The 21,337-nt window shown below is 36.5% G+C and overlaps 1 protein-coding gene across 1 annotated transcript; it reads right to left on the minus strand.

Moving 5' to 3' along the window:
• Positions 1–5,862: 5,862 nt before the first annotated feature.
• On the minus strand, positions 5,863–11,412 carry LOC130724031 (uncharacterized). The gene is made up of 10 exons (XM_057575191.1): positions 8,867–11,412; positions 8,141–8,344; positions 7,930–8,040; positions 7,651–7,733; positions 7,490–7,556; positions 7,333–7,399; positions 7,111–7,247; positions 6,769–6,860; positions 6,605–6,671; positions 5,863–6,170 (listed from the first exon to the last, which is right to left on the minus strand). Exons 1-10 carry the CDS (start codon positions 10,106–10,108, stop codon positions 6,006–6,008), a joined length of 2,235 nt encoding a protein of 744 aa, XP_057431174.1. The 5' UTR covers positions 10,109–11,412; the 3' UTR covers positions 5,863–6,005.
• Positions 11,413–21,337: the final 9,925 nt, after the last annotated feature.

The raw sequence follows: 21,337 nt of genomic DNA on the forward strand, positions 1-21,337 counted from the left end.
TTTCGTGCTTTAGATTTTATATATTACGATAGATGATAGATAGTAAGAGTTAGGTTAGAGTTCAAGATATATGAGGTGGAAAAAATTGAGACGGTGTGATATATTAGAATGTTATACCTTAAAGGAAGGAAAATTTTGAAGAGACAACTAAACAATTATGAATTCACTGCACTTTAAATCCGATTTTAGATTGACCAACCAGTTGGAGTTCAATCTACAAGATTCTTGAGATTGTCATATCACACAAAAATGTATTTAGCCAGTTAAGACAACGTGAGTCTCAAAACACTTATTTCCCAACTAATTCACAATGGTGGTTTGAAAATAATGTTTTTGGGTGCATGAAGTTGTTCAATATATATGTTTGCTAAGATGATTTCTAAATATTTAACTATAAGTATATATCCTAATATTTGTAAGATCAAGTTTGTAATATCTCAGTAGGTTAACTCCCCTAATGAGATGATTCTTAAAATGACCGAGCTTTTTGGTAAATTGTAAAATTATTGGATTGTGATTCATGATATAACATGATTTTGGATTCTAAACACAAAATGAAGCTACTGTATTTTATTAAATCTTAATATCTCAAGTTGTTTTTATTATAACATACTATAAGACTTAATATTTTGTAGTGTGATCTACTTTGAAGGTTTCTAGGTTTATCTTCTAAGTGGAAGCATATGCTAATAAGAAGATTAATATTGAAAGTCAAATCCACTAAGGTGAGAATATCACATCATATTATTAAGTTTAAATATATATGTTGATCAAGTTAGATGGTGAACCTCCAGATGTGTTGAAGCAAAACAAATTTTCAAAGTTCAAAAGATGTTAATATTCAGTGGGTGTGGGTCACTCATCTAACAAAGCACTCCGAATTTATTAGGCTTAAATAAGTTTTTGGTCTCTGAATTTTTAAAGGGAATCAAATTGGGTCCATGAAATTTTTTTGCATCAAATATTATCCTTGACATATTTTTTTAATCAAATTAAGTCATTTCGCTAAATTTTGATCAGTCAATGGTCCAATGAAGAACCTAGTCAGTTGAGGATATTCATGTGGATTTTTTTGTATCATTTTTTGTCCTTGTAATTTACTTTTAATCACATTTTGTTATTCCTATTCATCTTCATCTTCTTTCTTTTCCTCCTCCTTCTTCTTCTTCCTCCATTACTCAAACCTAACAACCCATAAGTTCACTCATTTCCACTTCGTAAGCTTCTTCTTTACTTAAAACACTAAAATTACTAACTCTAAATAATCATTAATTAAAAAAAATGAAAATTACCAAATAATCATGCATTTCCAAAGATTAAAAGTTTTTTTTTTTTGAAACTAAAGATTAAAAGTTATTTCTTCTTTCATTTGAATAATACATTTCTAGATCTATTTCACCAAAAAAAATAAGACAAAATTCATAACTTTAAAAACCTCAAGAAAAAATATAGGAATCCAGCCCATGAATGGAACTGACAGAGTAATGTACTGATTGAATAATGCATCTTCATCGTCGACAACCTCTTTCCCAAGCAAAAGGAAACTTTACAGACTACTTTCCATGAATGTCAAAAGAGAGACGTTGTTATGCTGAATTGCTCTACGTTTCATTTCGCCTAAAAGGAGACAAGACTCGTGCATTAAATGTCAAAGAACATGCATTAAATGCTACTCTCTATCGTTATTATTTTGAGAATGAAATACTTCAACCGACTACTTGAAACTCTCTATGAATTTAAAGAAGATTGAATATTGTATAACACAATTTTTTTGTTGTTAAATTTCATTTATTGAACATTCTGTTTAGAATTCAAAGATATCATCTATCATTCATTACAAGTGTTTTCCTAAGAATTTACTTTGTCAATCATTTATTTGGAAAATTTTAAGACTACTCAAAGCTAAGCTTCAAAAATATTTTCATTTATTGAGTTGCAAGTTTGTATCTACACCAACTTCCTGGTTAAAAGAGCGCCTAAAGAGGCTATTGAAATACTACTCTATTAGAATGAAGAGGCAGAGTCAATACTTATAACTTTGCAGAAGTTTATGAAATATTTGATGTACTAAGGATTTGGGATGTAATCCATGTGGTATAGCGTGAACCTATGTAAACATCTTGTCTGCTCTTCTCTCCCTTATGTTGTTATATTTGATTTTTGATTAAGTTAAGTAAAGATTATACGAGTTTCTTTCCATTGTTAGATGGAAGTAATGTTTCTTATTATATGACTTTAAGGTCTACATGATGAGGGTAAAACTAGAATTTCATGTGTTAAAACTTAGTTGAATTACTACTTGGAGAAGGATGTTTTACTAAGAATTATAGATTAATTTAGACACTTTAATGTGATGGGAAACGAATGGAGTCAAGTACCCAACACTATAAGAAATTTCAAAGGATGTGTTAGCTATTCATATCTTTATCGTAGCTTCTAAATCATCATTCAATACTAGTGGTAAAATACTAAGTCCCCATTGTAATCGACTTCATTGGAATATTTTAGAGGTATTGATGTGTGCCAAGGATTGGTCATGGTGTACTAAGAGTTCTTGTAATTTTAAATTGAGTATTCTGGTAACTTATATAATGTATAATAATCTTTGTATGGTGATGAAGATATTTTCTACTTTAATTGCTTTAAATATTTTTTTACCTTTTGTGTTTATATTTAATTTTTTGTTTCACTTATTAACACTGATGAATTGTTGATTTGTGGTACTATTTACCATTTTAAAGATTAATAGATGTTGCATTAGTGCATTAAAAGCACTCCAAATGATGTCAAACATATGGTAAGTAATGTGGTTGGGTTTGATTAATAAAACTACTTATTTCAATATTGCTTTAAATAATTATCAATAAGCTTATAATGGATATAACATGTGTTTATATTTGGTTTTGTAGTTGCAAAATACAAGTTTTATGGCAAGGTGTGTTGATTTACTTTCCTTTTATAAGGTTGTTGTTGAAGAGTCTATGATTGTAGAGTTTTGGAGTGTTTATTCCCATTATTGGTTCTATCATGGGTTATTTTCTAGTTGGTTGTGCTTGGCTTATGCTGCTATTTTACTTATAGCTTAAGACTTTTATCACTATTCAACTCTACATATTTTGATAGTTAACTGTGACAAAAGATGTTGGAAGATTAGTAGAAAGATGTAATATCTCAACCTTCTTCATTTTCTCGACAATTTTTAAATTATAATTGTCTTTTTTCTCATTCTAGCAAAAGGTGATATACAACATTGATAATGAGGCCAATGTATAGGAAACAAATTCTGCAAACATAACAATGGGGCAAAGGTGGAATCGGGGCAAGGAAACCCTAACCCCGATAGGGGCGGGAAATGTATCTTTTTTCAACCTCAGCGGGGATTATCCTTTTCTCATGTAGTCAATTAAATTTAGTTTTTATAGATTTATTCTAATGAAAAACTAAATAAGTTGTGTTTATACTAAAATTGTAAATTGGTTCAAGTGAAAAGAAGACCCATGCCAAGAGGGGGAATACTACAGAAGCCATTTCAGGGTTATACCTTAAAGAGAACCAAGGAAGAAATTCACACTATATTCTAGAAGGAATTCAAGGAGAAGAGTGGAAGGTACTACTCTTTTGTCGAGATGACGGGCTGGTTCGAATCCACACTTTGACAATTTTTTATTCAAGGATCAAAAGGTTCTTTCCCAAATATGAAGGTTACATTAAGATGAAAAGCTAAGTTATCTGCGTACAGGGGAATTCTAAAAAGTATCCAGTTTGAGATGAGGCACATTCAAAGCATGATGCCACATTTCAGAAGAACTCACTCATGTTCAAGTAGTTACACACGATGGAGATCACGAACCAACATTCTTAGCGGTTATAGAATTCGAAGGCATGAGGAGCTAGACCGAGACAACACTAAAGAAATCGTAACCCTATGCCTAGATTTGAAGCTTCAGGTTAGGCTAAATGAAGATATTAGATTATGCAGTGTCACTTAATTTTATTTATGTCTGTAGGACTATATTGATAGTTACTCTGTAAAATCTATAATTAGGACCTTGTTACTCTGGAAAAGGGTTTTACATCTTAGTTACTAACACCCTAGAAAACCTACATTTACAATTAACGATACACAGCCACAAAGAGTTCATGTAAACAAAATCTTCTTCCACCCATTTTCTAGATTTTTTTTTTAATCGAATCAACTTTGTTTATGTTGTTTTTTGAGTTCTTTTTATTGCTTCTTCATTTCTTGTTTTCTTCAACTTTGTTCCTGCTACGAACAGTGTCTGATATGGTAGTACCTACTACCTAGAGAGTGGTGTGATTTCACTAGAGAGAGAGAGAGTTAGAGAGAGAGAGAGAGAGAGAGTCACTGAATTTCATGACTTTATTTATCAAATGAGCCAAAAGTCCCTTACAATTGGTAACCGTCACCTATTTATAGGTGTGAGTGTTGGGCCTGCGCGCTAACCAACCCCTAAGGGGCCAGTTGGGCCGCACGAACAAGGCCCGGACATTAGCTAAGTAGCCCGCAGACGGGCGGGCAACCCCTGGGCGTTGCCCCTATGGGGGCTCGCCCAGTCCAAACTTGAACACTTCTCAAGGTGTTGAATTTTCAACATTTACACTTAGATCGTTCAACGAAATATAGAACCTCTAAATTGTAACCAGATAACTTAGTTTCTTTTTCTTTTTCAAATCTCACTACTATAACAAGTTTTTAAATCGTTCTAAACACATAATTTGTAAACCACTAAACTTAAGAACCCATATTAGAATATTTTAGACACATTTGTTTGCATGTGTAATTTTCATGTATAAACAAGTTGTTAATTCATTTTATGATTTGAAGCATTTGGTGTCCAAAAATTAAGAGGCTGATTGTTTTGAGATATGCTGATTAAATATATTCAGGGGCAAAACTCTGAAAATTTGTACTTCTTATGTATGGTGAATGCAAAACATTGTCTTAGCGATATCAAGTTCCTTGCAACTAAGCCCAACAAGTTTGGTGGTAGAACCTTTCTTCAGCCTCTCCTATTGGAATAGAGTACTACAAGACCAAACAATAAAAATACAGACTTGTAACCAATTAGGCTCACCTTGAAGCACAAGCTCAATCAACCCACAAAAAATTAATTACAAGCTCAACTCACTAAAGTTGAAATCATGATAGACAATCACAAAAGCCAATGAACATTATTTCTTTCCACGTGATTTTAGTTTATGGTAACTTTTTACTATGTATCCGAATATTCAGATAAACTTATATAAGAATAAAGTCATGTCCCAATGATTTTATTTTTTGTTGAACAGAAAAATAGGTGTAAGTGAATATCAACTAGAGCTTGAAAAGCCTTAAGACATCTTTAACTAAAGGGTCATTATAATTCATTCACATTTCTCTTTTTCTTCCATTTTATTTTCATTTTCATTCTCTTTCTTCTCTATTATTTTCCTATCATATTATCTATCATATCTTTCATTTCTTTCTCATATATTTCTTTTTCTATCTAGTTTAACTGTTTACGAGTGTGAACTAACACTTGGAGTAAATAATCCTATGATTGAATGCTTATATACGGGACCTTGCAACAAATATCCAAAACTAAATCACCTAAATGTTGGGTATTTACCCCACACCCAAAATAATAAGAGTGGAAGAAGGACATAAATAATGCATGTGATATAATTAAGATAGGATAAGACGTGATATGAAAAGAAAACAAAAGTAGGAAAAAAAAACTAGGTGCATAAAAGGTTGGATAATAAAAAATGGAGATTGATACATATTTATTTTACAAAACAAGGGTTTTGAAATATTTACATCATACTTTCTCTTCCATTTCATTTTCACCCGTTTTCACTCTCTTTTTTATAACATCGCTTCTAATTTCTCTTACTTTTGTTCCTATTTTTTTGGGGTGTGAGTGAAATTGATATGGAAGGATTATTAGTATAAAATAATATATTATACAAATTTCTTTTTTAAAAACTAAAAAAAGAAAACACTAAGGTAACAGCAAAGGCAATAATAAATCCCGTTGTTGAGCACTCAAAGACACTAAAATTGAATCCAAGGCACTTTGAGGAATGTGCCGTGCAAGCTCTGTTAGCAAATCATTCATCTGGTTGATTGTTTTAGGTGTAGCTAAGTTGCCACCCTCCTCAATGACCTGTAAATTGACACCTTATTTTAGTTAAAAAGAGGTGAATGAGAAAATAGGTATAAAGAAAAGTGAGATAAAGTATGAAATGTAATTTGTGATATGTGATATGACAAGAAAGATGAGAAATATAGTAGAAACAATATTAGGTGAAAATGAAATGATTTTTTTTTTAAGTATGAATGAATCATAACTAGTAAAAAAATGTATTCCATAAAAAAAAACATATAAAGTGATCAATAAATATTCAATAAAATTAAAGAACAAATTTCGTATATGAAATCAGCATGGTGTAGAGTGTAGAACAAACAAAAATAATTCAAATTTCTTTGGTAATCTTAATAAAATTCAGCTTTCCATGGTATTTTAAGCATCTACAAATTGACCTAAAAAATCAGAGAAAGATATAAGCAAATAGGATATGCATGTGGATGATAACTCACCTGAATAAATACCGTAATAATCTTTTCGAGGTTCTGGTTAGCAGGTCCGAAAAGATCCTTATCAAATCTGTAAACAATTGAAGCATTCCATTAATGAAACCTTAAGTCTTGCTGTATTGAAAAACTAATAATTTTCAGAAAATTTCATTTGAACAATTTCTTACCTTGAAACCATCAAACTGAGCTGTTCATGCATCAATTTGGCTTCAATCAAATCATTTTTAAGAGGCAAGAAACTTAGCCAAGCAGGAACAAGCTGCAAGTATATGAGGATAAAATAATGTAACTTTCATTTTCATCATTTTGTAACAGTCATCTCTAATGAACAAATACTATGAGTGAAATCTGTCTGTTAAAACATGATCAGAAAATTGCAAAGTTCACTTCTATGTAGATGAAGCCTGAACATGATCTTTTTCACAGAAAGATTTGAACAAACTGCAAACAGATCATTAACCTCTAACACTTAGATCAGATAACAATGGACATTAGAAGGAAAGTGTTACCTGGGATCCATCAATGCATTCTCGATGGAATTCACAAATTCTTCCAATAGCTGAAACTGCAATATCTTGCGCTTTCGAATTCTCTGAAACTGGTCGATTTGGATCTTTTATTAGCATGATGAGTTCTGATATTAACCCTGAGAAGGACAGAAAACCGATCTTAGTTGTGAAATTACTACTAATAACACAGTAAGAGAATTGTGGAACAAACAATCAACATACTATGGATGTAAGGCTTCAATTTCGGTGTTCCAAGCTCAGCATAAATTCTAATTCCCCTTGCTCCCTCCTGAAAAAAGGGAAACAAAATTAGTAATTAGTTGCATACAGAACAACTATATCAAGTAACCAATATGCTAGCACAAGGTAGAAATTAAACCTCTTTGATTTCAGCATTTTTGTCAGTGCATGCATCCACTAAGATTTTAAGGTAATCTCCAAAGTAACTACAAAGTAAAACAAATAGAAATTTTACAAATGAATCATAATTATAACATTATCAAACATACAAGAAGGAAAGATGAAGATCAAAAAGATTACTTCTGAGGTGCTTCACGAGACTGCAGTGCAATTGTGTTAAAAGTTGACAAAGCAATGCTTCTTAGCTTATAATTTTCTGAACCCTGAAAGAACAAGGCAGAAAACATCACAACAAAGGATTAAAATAATGAGCTTTATTGGAAAATTCAGAAGGAAAAACTGACAAAAAAATGCAGGAATGAACAAATTCCTAGAATCCTACTAAATTAGTAATGGTAAATTATCAGTAACTTTCTCACAGAAGCTTTCAGCACATATAACATTTTAATTTTTTTTTACCTTAATCAATGACAATAAATTGGCCATTGCAGTATCTGCACTCTTAAACAATGTTAAGCTTTCTGGAAGTGTGTTCTTCAGAAAGAATAGCATTGCTATTGCAGCTTCTTCCTAGAAACGCAACACAAGCTTATTAATTAATAAAACAAGTTTGAGAATTAACTAAAGAAGAGACACTGTATGATAACATTAATTGAATGTTTATCAGTACCTTCACATTACTTTCCTCTTCATGGACAAGTGCTATGGAAAAAGCATGCCCAAACCTTTGAGCATAAAGGATTTGCAAAGCTTGCGCAAAATTTGTGGGCATCTGCATCAAATTAAAAGCTGCCAACCGAACTTGCACTTGGGGGTCTTGCAATACCTTCAAAACTCTATTGACCACTTCCTCTAGAAAATTTTCCATCATTACCTGCAGAAATATGTGTTAGAAAATTAAAATTAAAAGCATGGAGAAATCATTGGCTTTTACTACATGCTATATACACATGGCATGTAAAAATATTTTTATGTGTAATAGATTTTTCCAATGAATAAACATTTTAAGAAACCAAGAAAAAAAATATTTTACTAAATTCTAATTTCTTACATTTTAGGTTTTTATTTTAGAAAACGTAATTTAAACATTTAGAAAATACGCGCGTAAATATGATGTGCGCGCCACCGCTAACAAACTCTTCATAATCCCAATTTTTAAAATCTCCAATTAATAAATTCAGATTAATTTTATCTTTTCTCTATTTCTCTAAAAGGTTATATCATAAATCACATCTATTATTTTCTCAAGTTACATTTCTTTCTTTCTAAAAAACATTCTACTCAAGTTAAAGTATGTCTAGTAATGGCTTTTTTCTCTTTTTAATTTTAATTTTAATTTTAATAAATAGAAGTGCTACTATCTATCAAAGTATGCATGGAGTTATGATGACGTCACCATTTCATCAGAGAACAGTTTCGCTATCACACCGAGGATCTCAATCCCTGCATGGCGCTCCTTCCACTCCGCCGCATCCAAATAAGGCGGCAGCAATTCACGAACAACAGCGACGGTTCTGATCCCTCCCACGGCGGCGCAAACCTTCTCCAAACCCTTGATCCCGAATTCCGCCACGCCACCACCAACATTCACACCTTCCACTCCCAATTCACCACCGTCCTCCTCAACGCGCACCACCATCCTCATCAAAACGACGAACAATCTCACCACCGTCTGATCCAGGAGACTCGGCAGCACCATCTCGCACTCTCTCACCTCCGCCATCGAAACCACCATCCCGATCACCAACCGCCGCGTCCCCCTAGCGACGCCGCTCTCCGCGATCTGAAGCGCGTCGAGCACCATGTCGCACATGTACGGCCTCAGCAGAATCGGCTCACGCGACACCATGCTCGCAAGTTCCGCAAACGCGCTTCTGAAATAGCTCCCCTCAAATCCTCCCCGGAGAAGCGCGAACACGGCGAGCATCAACGCTCGGAGGAGCGCGTGAAACAGCTCCGGCTCCGAGAACAATTCAACGAAATTCACCACCGCGCGAAACGACAACACCTTGATGTCGTTGCTCGCCGATTCCAAGCAATCTGTAATCGACTTGTAGAGGCCGTGGATCGCGTTGTGGCGGTTACGGAGGGAGTCGGAGATGACGGAGCGGCAGTCGTTTTTGAGCGCGGCGAGGACGGACAGCGCGACCTCGCGGCGGCGATCGTCGGGGAGGGAGAGTGAGGAGAGGAGGAAATCGAGAATCTCCGGCCATTGGCGGTGGGGGTTGTGAAAAACGGTTACGGTTTCGGCGAGGAGGAGGGAGGCGGGGCGGAGGACAAGGAGGGAGGGTTCTTGGGCCATGAATTGGAGGAAATGGGCCCTGAGATTTTGTTGGGCCAGAGGGCGGAGTTTGGGCCAGAGATATGTGGGGTCGAGGAATTGGAGCGTGCGTGCGGCGTGGGCGCGTGTGGTGGGGTCAGGGCTTGCGGTTAGGATGTAGAAGAGCTTGATGAAGAGGAGATCGGGGTGGCGGTGTTTACAGCATTGGAGGAATGTGACGGCGCGTGATCGGTGTTCAGGGGAGTGGAGTTGGGTGAAGAGGGTTTCCACGGCGGTGTTGTCGTTTGCACTCAGAACCTCATACGCTTCGGATTGCAATTCCGGTGGGAATTGATGATCTGAATCTGATGACTCCATTCTCAGAGAAGAGAAAAGAATCAATCAATCGAAGAAGATTGAAGAATTGAGGTTGAGGGTTTCTGGGGTTCTTGCAGCAGGGAAAGGAAAACGATGTGTGTGTTTGATTGGTGGTGTTTGGTTTACGTGAACAAGGATGATATGGCGGCTGAGTAAGGACAAATATATAACACTGCTCACTCAAGTGAAGTGTGAGAGTGTGTGTGGCCCAAAGAGGGATTTTCTATTTTTTGTTTTCCCAAAAATATAAAGCTCTAGGGCTATTTTTGGTGAGGATTGATTGTTATAGGGTGCCCACTAGGGTGGGTAACCTTTTTTTTTGGTCCACCGGTGCATCAGGGGTATTCTTGACTTTGCACTAGGGGTATTTCAGACTTTAGTCCGTCCTCTTCTTCTTTCTCCCACTCTCCTCTGCAGCTCTGCCCCTCCATCCCTGTCTCCCATCTCTTCGCCGGTGGCAACATACTGTCCATAATGAAACCAGCCAATTGAACAGAGTCTAGTAATGAAATTAATATCCAATGCGTCTCGTGAATATTCATGTGACCACATGGTGAATTAGCAGACTCAGAACACACATCTTCACCTCGAATCTACCATCCAGTGAACCAAATTCAGACCATGAGATTACAATATTAAAATAGCAATGTTGAATTTTTCCTTTCTTTTGTTTAATTTTTCAGAGCAAGAAGAGAAAGAGAGAGATTGCTTTGTTTGTCTGTAAATTGTGCTAGGTCGCGATCCTGTCAGCGCTGAAGGCGGAGGGCGGCGGCAGCAACGGTGGGAGAGGAAACATACTCTCATGGTCTTGCTTCAACCCAGATCTAACCCATATCTTGCTTCAACCCCTTTTCTCTTTTCCATCACCACACTTCAACCCGCCGTCATCTCGATCTTCTTCCGTGTTTCTTGTTTCTTGTGGGTTGTGTTGGAGGCTGAGATGTGGATTTCTAGTGTCTGATTCATATGGCTTTGGTACAGAGGTTGGGAAGTGAGGTTATGGTGGGGTATATGGGAACTTGGTTTGGTGGTTGGTGGGGTTTGGGCCATGGTTCAGGTACTGCTGCGGTCAGGGTCACGGTGGCTGGAGGGTGGTGCTGTGGTGGTTTCTGGTTCCTGAGAATTCAATACCTGTGGTTTCTGGGTTCTTGCCTTCTTGGTGATTCAGGGACAGAGTAAGATTGGTTGGGAAAGATGAGTTTGGGTCATTTACATTTTTACCCTTTTGTCATTCATTAAATCTTGACCATTCAATTACAGAATATTCTAAGATGCTAAGATCTAATGATGATTAATGATGGAGCACCGGTGGACCAAAAAAAAAGGTTACCCACCCTAGTGGGCACCTTGTTATAGCAAAGATTAAGATGTGTTAAAATTATGATATCCTAAGTTAATCTCCTGTCTGATTTGCTAGGAAAATAATACTATGATACACAATTCTAGAATTTACCTTTTTTTGAAAGTCTAGAATTTATCTTAACTTGTCTTAAGGGGAGGTTAATTAAATTAGAAATAAACAAAGATAAGATAAAAAAAAATTCCTACATTGTATCGATCTAATGTGAAATTATTTAATTATTTTTATGCAAGTTTTCATAATTAAAAATATACTATTTATAAAAGTAAAAAAGTTAATTTCATAATGTACTATTGTTTAAGTTAATTAGTTATTATTATTTATCATTTGTTTTAGAAATCAAGTCACTTTTTTTACAAGACGAAAATTAATAAATTAAAAACTAAAACTAGCTAACACTATACAGATACATGTATACAATGATGCATAAACTAACGAAGGGGTCGCCTCCATATCTGTTTCTCAGTTCCCGATAAACTAGTCTGACGCGCCAAACAATCTGTTATATTATTCTTCTCATGTTGAATATGTAGGAATTGCATCTGCAAGAACCTGGGTCATATCCCTGATTCGCTGAAGATCATCTCTAGCCTAAAAGGTTCTGAAACCAACATTGTCACTTTAGGAACGTGCGACTTTTCATTTTACTTTTACTTTTTTCAAATAACATAAAATTAAATTAGCACACTTTTTTATTTTGTGTAGTGTGAAAATATAAAAAAGCTATGATACACTTTCGCATTTAGGATGCATGAGAGCATGATCATGCACTAATGCAAGAGAGTTTTTATGTTATAGCAAGTAATCTTTGTTCACCCCCTGCCATCTTTCCTTCCACTGTGTTGGTGATAGCTTCATATTCATGTCCCTAAAATGTGTTAAAAGACACACATCAACATTGATCTTATAGTCCTAAGTAAAAGAGGAAAAGAAGAAGAGGACAATCCACCCATAATCCATCAGGAAGTTTCCACCAGAACCCCCAAACAGCCATTGAACCAAACCACTACAACACTCTTCCATGAACTAAATCTCATTGTTGCCAACCTCATCCACTCTGCATCCACCACCATGAAGACCCTAGCAAACCATATTTTTTCCGTCAACCCACAAGCCAAGCACTTTGAACCAACACAGAGCCTTCATCGCCCAACCTTAGGGCTTTTCCCCAACCATCATGATCGCCTTGAAACGCAAGGTGGTACCAACCCTTATCACCATCGCCACTGGATCACAAACGTACCACTAGCCTAACCCTATTGAATCACACGATAGCCACCACGATGTTCTTCATCGGACCACCCAGCCACAAATTCCTCCATCAAGGTGTTTTTTCGATTTCAGTCAGCAATGAACAACCTCCTCATCCACCGCACAACCGCAGAGCACAACCTCATTGTTCTTCACCATGGGGTGCTTGGGTTGGTCCTGGATGTGTGAGACTGGGTTGTACTGCAATGGTGAAGAGTTTCTGAAGGGTGAGATTCTCTGATTTGGGGAGACGAAGGTTTGGGCAGAGCTTCGTGATGTTTGATTTTGATGAATATTAAATATAGATATAATAGGAAATCGGTAAAAGATCTTGATCATTGATTAAAAACTAGTAAATCCAACAGTTGTGAAGAGGTCAAGAATCGTGTATGGCATAGGCTTTAATGTCATACATCTTGACAATTGTGAAGTTAGGTTGAGGTTTGATTAATTAACTTAATTATTTGTAGAAAAGTTATTCGAGAGAAGTATATAGAAATGTGGAGATGGTCTTCTCTCTAATACCGTTTTCCATAGATCTGAATCCTTTGTTTGGAGAAGTGTTCGACTAGTTTAGGATGATCTACTAAAAGGTATAAGGTAGTGTGTTAGTAATGGGAATGATATCAAGTTATAGACATATAGATGGCTTTTTTCATTGGTCATTCTAATGGATATAACATTAACTCATATTCCTAATGAGTGGCTATAATTTCCTCTTGTTGAGTTTTATGACATTAGCTCAGGCTGTAAAATATATGTTTTTCAGGTTCCTACCTAAACACTTCATGGTAGAAATAATAGCCACTTTGGGTCCTGATATGTTTAGGAGAATTGAAACAGTTTTCTCAAATCAAACCAACAACAAGACTTTCCTTATCAACTCAAACTGTTGAGCGATCTAGATATGCATTTTTGTTGTTGATGCGAATTGTTGCCTAATTTGGAGGTGACCAAGGCCCCGAATGCTTTCTTGTATTCCTATGGAGGTTATTGATAGATTGGAAATGAGTAATCTACGTAGGTCTAAAAGCTATTTCACTGAGGACTCGTGTTTTCCCTTTATGAAAGTCTTAGTCGGAAACAACCTTCCACTTGAAATCAAAGAAAAGATTTCAATCTATCCTACCCTCTTGTTCGTGGCCACGTGCAATTGCAAGGCCCCTCATAAAGAAAAAGAAAAAAAACCACCTTCATCTCTGATTCCAAGAATCTTGAGACACAACCCCGACGTTTCTTCTCCACGCCCTTGCTCCAGCATCCTGCATTAACAGTGCTGCTCCTTAAGAAAAGATCGTGGTCACTGGAATCCTTCATGCACCCCCAATGTTCTTCCTCTTAGTGTTCTTCCTTCGAAGCTGCTCATCAAGCCGCAATCTTGGTCACCGAAAGTGTGTCGTTGTTTCGTCTTCTCAAAGTTCTAGCCTCCTCCTGCCCTCCCTTTCCACTGTTGGACGCGGCTTAACTTCGTTGGAAGTCATCTTCAAAAAAAAACACCATCCCTCTCTCAGTTGAGAAATTTCTAAATTTCTTCATTGTCTAGATTCGACACGTATACTAGATATGCACAATTTAAGCACACAAATGTTGTATCTTTAGTTTCTCTTTGCTAACATATGCTGAAATATTTTTGAGATACTAATAAGAAATTGGGCTTAATACATCAGAAGGCCCCTGTAATTGTAAAGGGAATCAAATCCAGGGCCTAGAAAATTTTTGCATCAAATTGGGTCCCTAGAATTTTTTTTTTAATTCAATTAAGGCCAAAGTGTGCCACAGCTCAATTTTGTCCTAGTCAGCTTTTCCACGTGGCTTTTTTAATTTTTTTTAATTAGAAAAATTAATTAAAAATAAAATTTTAATTCCAAGTCAGTTTTATAAGTAGAAAAAAAAATAACTTAACAAAATTCTAATCTAAATATAAATTCCTAATCTAAACAATAATCTAAACTAACAAACTTAGAACATATTTGCAAAACAACAAACTTCAGATTATTAGATTCATATGAATGAAATTGAAAGACCCTAAATTCATCACCAACACAGAACCCACCACCATTACCAACCACTCTCCAAGCCACCACCAATTCAAAACCCACCACCACCCAGAACACAGAACCCACTCCAACCCACCCACCACCATCACCAACCTCTCCACGACATCCCCAACTCATAACCCATCACCCAGAACCCACCTTCAATCTGATGTTCCTCTCTTTCTTTTTCTTTTACCATTTCCCTCTTTCTCTGAATCAGCTACCTGTTTCTATGTGATCTTTCTCTATTTCTTTCCTTTCAATTTCAGATCCCTCACCTTTGGTCCCTCGACGCCTTTCACCCCTTTCAACCCACCTCCCCTCCTCACGCCTTTCACCCCTTAAAATTGAAACCCATTTCCAAAGCCAGAAGCACTTCACACCGAGAACGAAGTAGATCGAAAGAGAAAGGGGAAAATCGAGAACGAGGGGAATCACAGGTCACCCTAGCAATTGGATTTTTGTGTCTGTTTGAGTTGCAGGATCTGTGTAAGGTGGATGGGTGTGTATGTGTGGGGTTAGACGTGCTTACTTCCCTTTCTTGCTTACTGGTCTCTTGCGAGAGAGAAGAGCACCTCAGATGGGTTGACCAGAGGAGGAGAAGAGGCAGAGCTTCCTCATCTTCTTCTTCTGGGTTTTGGGGGTTTTCATCTCATATCTGATGGTTCTCTTCTTCTTTCCCAACCCCAGCAAACCCAAGGGACCCTAAATCGACCTGCTACTCCAAATCCCCATTTTTTCTCTTCAAACCCAGCACCACTGATCTCTTCTCTCGGATCTGATCCGTTCTTCTTTTTGTTCTCATGGTGGTGGTTTAGCCAATGGAGATTTTCCTGGGTTGTTTGATTAGATGGGAGGTTTCGGGTGGTGGCTCAGTGTGGGTGTGCGACGGTTGGGGTTGGATGAGAGGGAGTTTACGGGTTGGGGGGCGTGGCCTTCTCCAGTGTTTCAGAAAGAGAGAGAGAGAGAGAGCTAAAAGATGAATGTTCATGGTGATGTTGTTGTATGTGAGTATGGGTTGTTGTTGTATGTGAGTAGATGCTAGATCTCTGGTTTCTCTGGGTTGGAAGAAGATGAATGTTCATGGCCAATGTTTTTTCTACCTTTTGTTAATGTTAATCTGGGTTGAGGTGTTTAAAAAAAAAATATGGGTTGAATTTTTTTTTTTAGATTAGGTTAGATTTGGGGCTAAATTGATTAGATTAAGTTTTTATTTTGATTAGAGATTTTATTAAGTTTTTTACTTTTTTTTATTTATGCTTTAATATATGAGTTGGAAATAAAAAAATAAAGTTTTATAATTTTTCTATTAAAAAAAATAAAAAAAGCCACGTGTTAACGGTGACTAGGACAAAATTGAGTTGTGGCACACTTTGGCCTTAATTGAATTAAAAAAAAAATTCTAGGGACCCAATTTGATGCAAAAATTTTCTAGGCCCTGGATTTGATTCCCTTTGTAATCTCAGGGGCCTTTGGACCCTTTAAGCCAAGAAATTGTGTATATATTATAATATTATCAGGGGTGTGATTTTATATGATTCGTATCATTAAGATATCACTTTTGTGTATATGTTGGACTGATTACCATGGAATAAATAATCAGAATATTTTATTCAAGATTCACTTTTGTACATGTAACACCCCGATTTCGATAGCGTCACTTTAGTAACCAAAAAGAAACAAAGCGGAAAAAACGTGAATTTTTTTTTTCGATATTTGTTTTAAGTAAATAAAAGACATGTCGAATTAAAGACGTATCGACGAAAGATAAACATGACTATTATACAGATATATATATATATATATATATATATATATATATATATATATATATATATATATATAACCCCCACAGTAAGTAGCATGCTACGTCACGAGTAATCCTCCAGTGACGGAAAGTAGTGCCTGTCGGCAAATATGTACAGAATAAAATATAAGGTCAGTATTCTGAATACAGTCCTCCAACGAAAGTTGGTCAGCCCAAAAACAGCCCGAAGACCTCCTAGTCCGACCAACTCCCTATGACTCTCGTAAAGAGAACCACACAAAAAGCTAAAGGTCGGGGACCTACCCTACCCCGAAATGAGAAAACTGAAGATCAGAGCCACGACGCTACTCCTACCCTAATCCTGACTAGAGGAGCACAACACACCACTCCCAGCTACGCATCACCAAGATCGTCGTCTGAATCTGAATCCAAGACGATCAGGTCTATGACTGCATCGGTCCTCACAGCTGGTCCTGCGGGTACTGCACCCGATCCCAAATCAACAGCAGCCGCGACGGTGGGTGAGCTAGAATCAGATGAAGTCCCTCCTACAGGCAACTCCTCCGAAGGGTCCTCCTCGTCCTCAGGCGACGGTGGTGGTGGTACTACAACTCCAGGGCCACAGTGCACGCCCGGTGGTAGGTTGAAGCTGACGGTGTAGCGTCTCAAAACTCCATGCGTCAAGTTTCCCATTCTGTCGACGCGGTCCTCCATTATTCGCCCCGAATAAATAGCTCGGTGACCGGCGGGGTCGACCACCCATGAGCCCGGGGTATCCTGGTCCAACATCTCGAACCTAGTCCCCCCCGAAGGGACGACCATCTCGAACCAATCTGCCATCGACATCTGACAAAAAGGGCATACATAGCCCCCCATACACAGGTAGCACACGCAAGGGTCAACTCAAAGAATTACATAATAGTACATCCAATAGGTAAAGTTTAAGCAATAGCTACATAGGCGTAAATATGAATGACGGCATTATAAATTGTATATCCTGTCAACGAAAATAAATAACATTTGCTGGCAATTAACATATCTCAAACAATGTTAACAAATATCAAATACACTCGACAACTAAATCAGCATGAATGGTGCATGTAATGCAATGCTAAGGAACAAGATGCAATCCGGAGGGATGGGCACCAACGAGTCAGCCCTAACACCAGCCATGGTGGGACCATTTCCGCTCGAGCGTCTCTTATACCAAACAAAATGTAGTCAGATCAGCAGTGAACCCGTAGGTCTGCCATTTCCGTTTGCTACTAAGAATCACCGCAGTGTTCTTATGTGGAAATCCGGGTCTTATGACCATTTGGAATCCACCGAGGTCCGACATCCCACCGTGTATTAACTTCAAAATGAGTGCATGAATGCAAAGTGATTAGCCAAACAACGTCTCCGACCTCACTCGTCACGTCGTCACGTGTTCTAGCTAACTTATTGTCTCTAAAAAGAATACCCTAAGGTAAATGTCGATTCTGCGACAAAAGACAATTAATTATAAAAAGCATCTCATGATGATTTCTCGAATCATCCGACTCATCTCCATCCGATGGTCAAAAACTGCTCAGCGAGCAAAAAGTACCAATGTACTTGGAAACTACCCGTTTCCCGGTTTATCTTTCATATAGCCCAACAACAAAACTGCTCATCAAGCAAAAGAGCATCAACATACTCAGAAACTTATTAATTTTCCCGACTTATCTTTTAGATAGTCAAACAACAAAACTACTCATCGAGCAAAGAGTATCAACATACTCGAAAACTCATTAGTTTCCTCAAAACTTGGACTCGGCGACACTTCCCATTTTCCAAAACTAATATTCAAGTCCTAAGCTCTTGTTTACGATTGTGCTCATTATTTAAAGATTCAGAGGTTGTTTAATGTCTTATGAATTTTCCTTGTAAAATAGTTTCCGTTTGGTTTTATCTCTAATCTTATGAGTTTAAAAGATCCCATAATCCCAAGTAATTCCCAGAGAAGGTCTCGATCCATCAAAACAACAACAAGGCCCGAATCTCTGTTCGTCCCGTCAAACTTTCCCAAAATCTCGTGATGAGTGTGGCATAACTGCCCGTTATCCTCACTCTGACGTACAACAGATATATGTGTATTTGCGTAATCACAGTAACACAATCCAACAGTCATGGCACATATATCAACACATCCTAGATTAACCATTTAGCACATAGCATGTGAATCAATATCAACACATCCTAGATTAACCATTTAGCACATAGCATGTGAATCAATCTCAAAAACAATTCAAGCGATAAATGATTATCAATTGTCAACCGTAGCCTCAGAAAACATTTTTCCCAGTCAAACACAATCAAGTGCATAAACAATAAATCAAGTCGAATTCGTCGACACCTAAAGCATTAGCTAGTATTCAGTGAGTAGCCCTCACCTGTAGGTTTTCCAGCTTGCTCCTCAAACTTTCCTTCACAATCTTCCTCCTCGGCTCCACAGAATTCCTCAAACGAACCTTAGAGCAAAATCACATAATTCAATCACAATGAGTCAGAAACTCAGCAAACAATAAGTACTAGGGTTACACGAAGCATTATAAACTCCGAAGTACGGTAATCTAACGTGTTAAGACAAGTTTTCGAAAAACAAAATTTTCCTCCCCCTAAAGAGGAGCTCTCGGCCACACATCACAATTGTGTGCGTCGATTTTTCTTCGATGAAACTTGGTTCCTAGGTTATCATTAGTCGTAACTAAGACGAATCTAAGCTCAGAAAAATTTTCGGATCGAAAACTGTCGCAGGGGTATTTTGGTCAATATTTTCAGCCCAAAATTTCAAAATTGGAATTTCGAAAAACAAATTGGATGGGGACGTTACCAACGATGTTTATGACGACTAATCCTACTAGCGCTAAGCTAAGTCGAGAGTTTTCAGCTTAAAGGATGGGACTTTGGCTCAAAATGGGTTTTTCAAGCAGAATTGGAATTCGGCGGCATTTCGGCGACATTCAGCAAAATGTAATCCGCTAAACACGCTCTTGGGCATGCAGGGAATAAGTTTAGACAAAGAAATCGAGTTATTTGGACAGTTTTACAAAAAGCTCAAAACTTTGAGCACAGAAAGACATAGGGAAAGACGACAGAATTGACGATCAGAAGTGAGAGATAATATCTATACCTCGAAGTCTTCGAATAGCAACGAACGGTGCAGCAATCGGGCAAGAAACGGCAAAAATCACTTCCTCCTCCTCCTCCTTGGGTGCTCGCGGGTTTGGGGTTTGAAATGGGTGAAGTTTTGCAAAATTTTTCATTTTCTTGCTATTTATAGGTTTTGGAAAATGCGGAAAAATGAAAATTTCGCGATTCCGATTTTTCCCGCGCGTTCCTCCGTGAATTCTAAGATAGGTTCTGGCGACAGAATTCCAGAACTCAAAACAGGTTTCTTGGAATTAAAGCAAACGATCCAAAGTCGGTGTAAATCGATTTTACCCTAAAAACTACTTTTTGCAGTTGGTGTCGAATGAGAAAACTTCGTTCTGAAGAAAGATTAGAAATATCAAGAGAAATGGGTATTCGTGTGTAGAATCTTCGTTTGAAGCTCCGAATAGAAAAAGTCTTAATCGTCCGTTGATTTTAGGTTTCTTGGACTATCAGTGATTTAGTTTCGCAAACTTCCGAGTATTGGAATTTGACCTTCGTACATTCCAGGGTTTCGTATCGAAACGCTTGTCATGGAAAGGAATAAGAGAAATTCTTATATCCCTCTTGAAGATTTTTGGAATTTATTCCTATAGTGTTCCAAGGGTTAAATTAATCTTTTCCTAAGGTTTTTGTCCTATGCGTAAACGAATAATACTTGCGTCATAAGTTTCGTCGATTCGAATCTTGTCCTTAACCTTCTCGTGAAATATCTTCTCCATACATTTATTCCATTTAATAAACGTTTATCCAGTTTCCTTACTTCACGTTACATCGAACTTATTCGTGAATAAGAAATTTCACTAATTTATTCTAAGCTTAAAAACTTGGGTCTCACAGTACATATATACTTACTAGTATTTTTGACCCGTGCGTTGCACGGGAGGATTCTTTTTAATTTTGTATTGTGTTTTTATGATTTTTTTTAAAATTATTTATTCGTATGAAAAATGAGTATAAACAATATTTTTTTTGATAAATAGATTTTTTATTGAAGTGTTAATTTTTGTTTTTTATTGTATATTTTTTTTCGTAGGTTTTTTATGAGTGCATTTTTTTTGTGTTGTTTGTCCTTGTTTATATAATTGATGCTTTTTTATTTATTCTTTTGATATAACAATTTATTGTACTTTATAGATAGAAGTGATATTTTTTTTAAAGATCTTATTTAATATTAAGTTTGTATTTTTAAGTTTCATAACTCATATGAAATAAATAATATTAAATTTATTTAAAATAATGTTGTAGTTTTTTTTTTTTGATATTAATGTTGTAGTTAATAGTATAAGTTCAGATAGTGACATTGATGAAGGAAGATGAAGAGGAAGGATCATGAAGTTTTTTTTCTTAATGATCTTTAACTTTTATGGTTTTTTTATTAATATTAATTATTAGTTGATTAATATTTCAACAAATCTAATATAAAATGTGTCTTATGGAATTCATAACTAATATCATATTTAATATTAATTTTGACCTATGACATTCCATAACTCATATAAATTAAATAATAATAAATTTATTTAAAATAATTTTGATTTTAATAGTAGAAAGTTATATACTAGCATTGATGGAAGAAGTTCAAGGGGAATATCGAACGACTGAGATTAAAAGTCTCCTAATTATTGAACAGTTCTGAA

The sequence above is a fragment of the Lotus japonicus genome, chromosome 6, assembly GCF_012489685.1.
Source record: "Lotus japonicus ecotype B-129 chromosome 6, LjGifu_v1.2".
In the NCBI taxonomy this organism is placed as follows: domain Eukaryota; kingdom Viridiplantae; phylum Streptophyta; class Magnoliopsida; order Fabales; family Fabaceae; genus Lotus; species Lotus japonicus.